Source organism: Trichechus manatus, unplaced genomic scaffold, assembly GCF_000243295.1.
Source record: "Trichechus manatus latirostris isolate Lorelei unplaced genomic scaffold, TriManLat1.0 scaffold00141, whole genome shotgun sequence".
NCBI lineage: Eukaryota > Metazoa > Chordata > Mammalia > Sirenia > Trichechidae > Trichechus > Trichechus manatus.
Window position 1 is genome coordinate 4,799,344 of NW_004444077.1, and position 4,299 is coordinate 4,803,642.

The window sequence follows — 4,299 nt, forward strand, 5'->3', positions numbered from 1 at the left end:
TGCACTTTACCTACTCTCCCTGCCACCCCTCACCAGATGGGCAAGGGCTCCATCAAGTACGCCTGCGTGCTGGACAAGCTGAAGGCAGAGAGAGAGCGTGGCATCACCATCAATATCTCCCTGTGGAAGTTTGAGACCAGCAAATACTACATCACCATCATTGACACTCCAGGCCACAGGGACTGCATCAAGAACATGATCACAGGCACTTCCCAGGTACTGAAGTCAATGCCTCTATGGGCCTCTGGATGGAGGTGGGAAGCTCAGGCTTTAATTTCCAAGCCCTTGGGAAGGGTGGTATCATAAGTTCAGGAAGGTTGCCCTCACCCATGCCAGTCATCAGTTCCATCACTCAAATACCATGTTCATCTGGGGCTGGGGTAAGACCACATCTTCCTCCGATGCTCATCAAGTAGATCAATTAGGTTGGTATGAAGGAGGAAAAAGCTCATTTATAGGGCTAAATGAGGGTTTACTTCATGGCAGCAGGACCCCTTTGCACAGCAGCCAGGCTCCACGAATGCTCTCTTGTGCATTTGTACGTTTCTCAGTAGTGTTCCTCAGCTTCTCAAAGGGATCTGGGACCTCCCAAAACTCTAGCCAGCTTCCCACCTGCCAAGTACCCCCTCACCAAACATCTCTGTTCCCGCGGCCGCGTCTCTGCAGGCTGACTGCGCTGTGCTCATCGTGGCCAGTGGCGTGGGCAAGTTCGAGGCTGCCATCTCCAAAAACGCGCAGACCCGCGAGCACGCGCTCCTAGCCTACACGCTGGGTGTGAAGCAGCTCATCGTGGCGGCCGACAAGATGGATTCCACTGAGCCTGCCTACAGTGCCGGGCACTTCCAGGAGATCACTAAGGAAGTGAGCGCCTACATTAAGAAGATTTGCTACAACCCGGCCGCCGTGGCCTTCGTGCCTATCTGCGGCTGGCACGGGGACAACATGCTGGAGCCCAGCACAAACGTGAGTGGTTCGGGTGGGACTCAGATGGCCCTGGGTGGGGGTTGCTGGGAACCACGGCCCCAGACTCACCTCCACTCCAACCCTCCCTGCAGATGCCCTGGTTCAAGGGCTGGAAGGTCGAGAGGAAGGAGGGGAATGCCACCGGAGTGACACTGCTAGAAGCTCTGGATTCCATCCTCCCACCCACTCGCCCAGTCAACAAGCCCCTCAGGTTGCCTCTGCAAGATGTGTACAAGATTGGAGGTGAGTGAGGGGCTGGATGGGGTGGAGGATAGCCTGCTCATTTAGGAATTACAAGCTCTGCAGTCTGACTTTGACTCATAGTGACAGGCAGAACTGCCCCATAGCGTTTTCTAGACTGTAATCAGGAGCCCTGGTGCCATAGTGGTTTAAGTGCTGGCTGCTAACCAAAAGGTGGCATTTGGAACCCACCAGCTGCTCCGTGGGAGGAACATGTGGCAGTCTGCTTCTGCAAAGATTTACAGCTTTGGAAACCCTATGGGGAAGTTCTACTCTGTCCTGTAGTGTTGCTGTGAGTAGACATTCACTCAGAGTCAATGGGTGTGGTTGGAATCTTTTCCAGAGCTACTGGGTAGGTTTGAACCACCAACCTTTAAGTAGCCACCAGGCCTCTTCTGGGGTCTGACTGCCTTGGTTCAAATCCTGATTCCACTGCTTCTCTGAGCTACTATGAAGTGTAGAACTCAGGATTTTGAACTTGTCCAGTACCTTAGAGAGCTAGTAGATCCATCCATGTGTTTTCTACCAGTTTGGTAGCTGCCCCTTTGTCCTTAAACCCAGAGGCCGGGTACCTCCTAGGAGCCAGCTTCCAGTCAGAACAAAAGGACAAAAGGCTTGGCATCCCTCTTGAAGCCCATATGATTTGAGTCTGGGGTAACTCTGACTTCCTTTCTCCCACCGGACAGGTATTGGTACTGTGCCTGTGGGTCGTGTGGAGACCAGCTTCCTGAAACCCGGGATGGTGGTCACCTTTGCCCCCACCAACGTCACCACAGAGGTCAAGTCTGTGGAGATGCACCATGAGGCCCTGGCTGAGGCCCTGCCTGGTGACAACGTGGGCTTCAATGTGAAGAACGTGTCTGTGAAAGACATAAGGCGCGGAAACGTGGCTGGAGACAGCAAGAATGACCCCTCCATGGAGGTTGGCAGCTTTGTGGCACAAGTAAGGCTCCAGGAAGCCAAGGGCTTCTGGGATGGTGGCGATGGGGCTCCTTCTTAGGAATTAATTCTAATTTAGATTGAGGCCCCAGGTCTGTGAAGATTTTGCCCCAGATCACAGGGCTTGCTGCCATCAGTCTTGTGACTCATCTAACTCCATCCTGCTCTCCTGCCAGGTGATTGCCCTGAACCACCCTGGTCAGATCCATGCTGGCTATTCCCCAGTGCTGAACTGCCATACAGCCCACGTCGCCTGCAAGTTTGTTGAACTGAGAGAAAAGATTGACCGGCGCTCAAGCAAGAAGCTGGAGGACAACCCCAAGGCCCTGAAGTCAGGCGATGCAGCCATTGTGCAGATGGTCCCCAACAAGGCCATGTGTGTGGAGACCTTCTCCGAGTACCCTCCTCTAGGTGAGCCACGGATTGCTACTCAGTCATGGGAAGAAAGCACAATCTTCATTCTGTAACAGGGGCCCAGGCTAAAGGGCCTTTCCTTCTAGGTTACTATCCAGAAATCTCATTCTTGACCCTCTCTTGCAGGCCGCTTTGCAGTCCATGACATGAGACAAACAGTGGCAGTTGGAGTCATCAAGGCAGTGGATAAGAAATCCTCCACTGCTGGCGAGGTCACCAAGTCAGCTGTGAAGGCCAGCAGGAAATGAAGCCTGCCCCTGCAGTCTCAGCTCCTCCCCCCTGCAAAAATATTTACCTTTCTTTGTATTTACTGAATTAAACTACTAAAACTTAACTAGCTGTCCTGATTTCTTCCAAGGAGAAAAGTATTAGGTAATTTAGGAATATCTAGGAAGAAAAATTAACTATAATTTAAAACCTGTTGACATCAAAGCATTGGTTCCCTGGATGTAATTTAGGTAGAGAAACCTAAATTACATCAGTCTCATACCTTAGTCTCATTCAGCCATTTCTTCATTTCACTCCAAAACCTGCTTTTCTGGCCTGCCCTTTGAATCAGGAAGTTGAATTGTTCTGGGATATGAAAAGCATACTCATGGAGACATGAGGGAGGATGTCTGTGGTAGTCACAACTGAATAGTGTGTATGATTCTCCTGGTGCTAGGTGTTATGCTAAGACAGTAAATGCCAAAGACCAACTAATAAAAGAGTGGAGATTCTAAGCAGATCATTTGGAAGCTTGGGCTCAGAATTAAGCTTCTTCCCAACATGATAGCCTACTTGCTTACTGGTTGCTGTTTGCCTACTTACCCGTTGCTGTCAAGTTGATTCCAACTCATAGCAACCCTATAGGGCAGAGTAGAACTGCCTCATAAGGTTTCCAAAGAACAGCTGGTCTACTTGAACTGCAGCCCTGTTGGTTAGCAGCCAAAACTCCTTAACTACTGTGCCACCAGGGCTCCACGTGGTAGCCTAAGTTAGGTCAATTTGCCTGGAGAGTGAGGAATAAATGGGTGGCCATCTGTAGCCTTTGTTCCCTTGTTTGTTTGTTTTTCCATTAATGGTGTAACAGGATGATAACTCCTCATGGAGCTTACATTCTATGCTCATTCAGCATGTACTGGGAGTCAGGACACCAGGGTCTGCCCGCAGTGTGGTCTTCATTCATCCATCAAATATTGAGCACCTCCCATGTGCCAGATGCTGGTCTTACCCCATGGACTCATCTAGTGGGTGGAGACACAAGGTAAATATTAGGTGGAGATAAAGTACATGAAGAAAGTGAGCAAGAAGGAGGATGGAAGAAGAGGTGAGGAGTAGATCATGAAGGATGCAAAGCATGGAGACCAGTTAGAGACTACTGCAATAATCTGGGCAAGATTTCAATTTGAACTAGTGTGGTAGTCTGGAGTTAGGTGGTGAGAAATGGCGCTGAATATATTTTGTAAGCAGAGCTGGGAGAATTTTCTAATGGATTAGATGTTGGGTATGGGGAAGGAGAGTCAAGAATGATAAAACAGGTTTTTGGCCTGAGGAATTAAAGAACAGAGCAGCCATTTTCTGGATGAGAGCCGTGCAGGTGGATTACCTACTAACAGAAATGCTGAGGCATTTAGAAATGGCCTTGAGTTTAGAGGGCAATCTAGGATGAGTTAATTAAGGGAGTAATTCAAACATGGGAGGAGAGTTTCTTGCTCATAAGCACCTGCTAGGAGATGCTCGGATACGCATGCAGACCCTGCC

The 4,299-nt window shown here is 49.8% G+C and overlaps 1 protein-coding gene across 1 annotated transcript; it reads left to right on the plus strand.

The window, feature by feature from the left end:
• The first annotated feature begins 36 nt into the window (after positions 1-36).
• On the plus strand, positions 37-2,804 carry LOC101345397 (elongation factor 1-alpha, oocyte form-like). Its single transcript, XM_004385556.1, has 6 exons — positions 37-216; positions 667-963; positions 1,056-1,206; positions 1,890-2,146; positions 2,319-2,553; positions 2,683-2,804. Exons 1-6 carry the CDS (start codon positions 37-39, stop codon positions 2,802-2,804), a joined length of 1,242 nt encoding a protein of 413 aa, XP_004385613.1.
• The last annotated feature ends 1,495 nt before the right edge of the window (positions 2,805-4,299 follow it).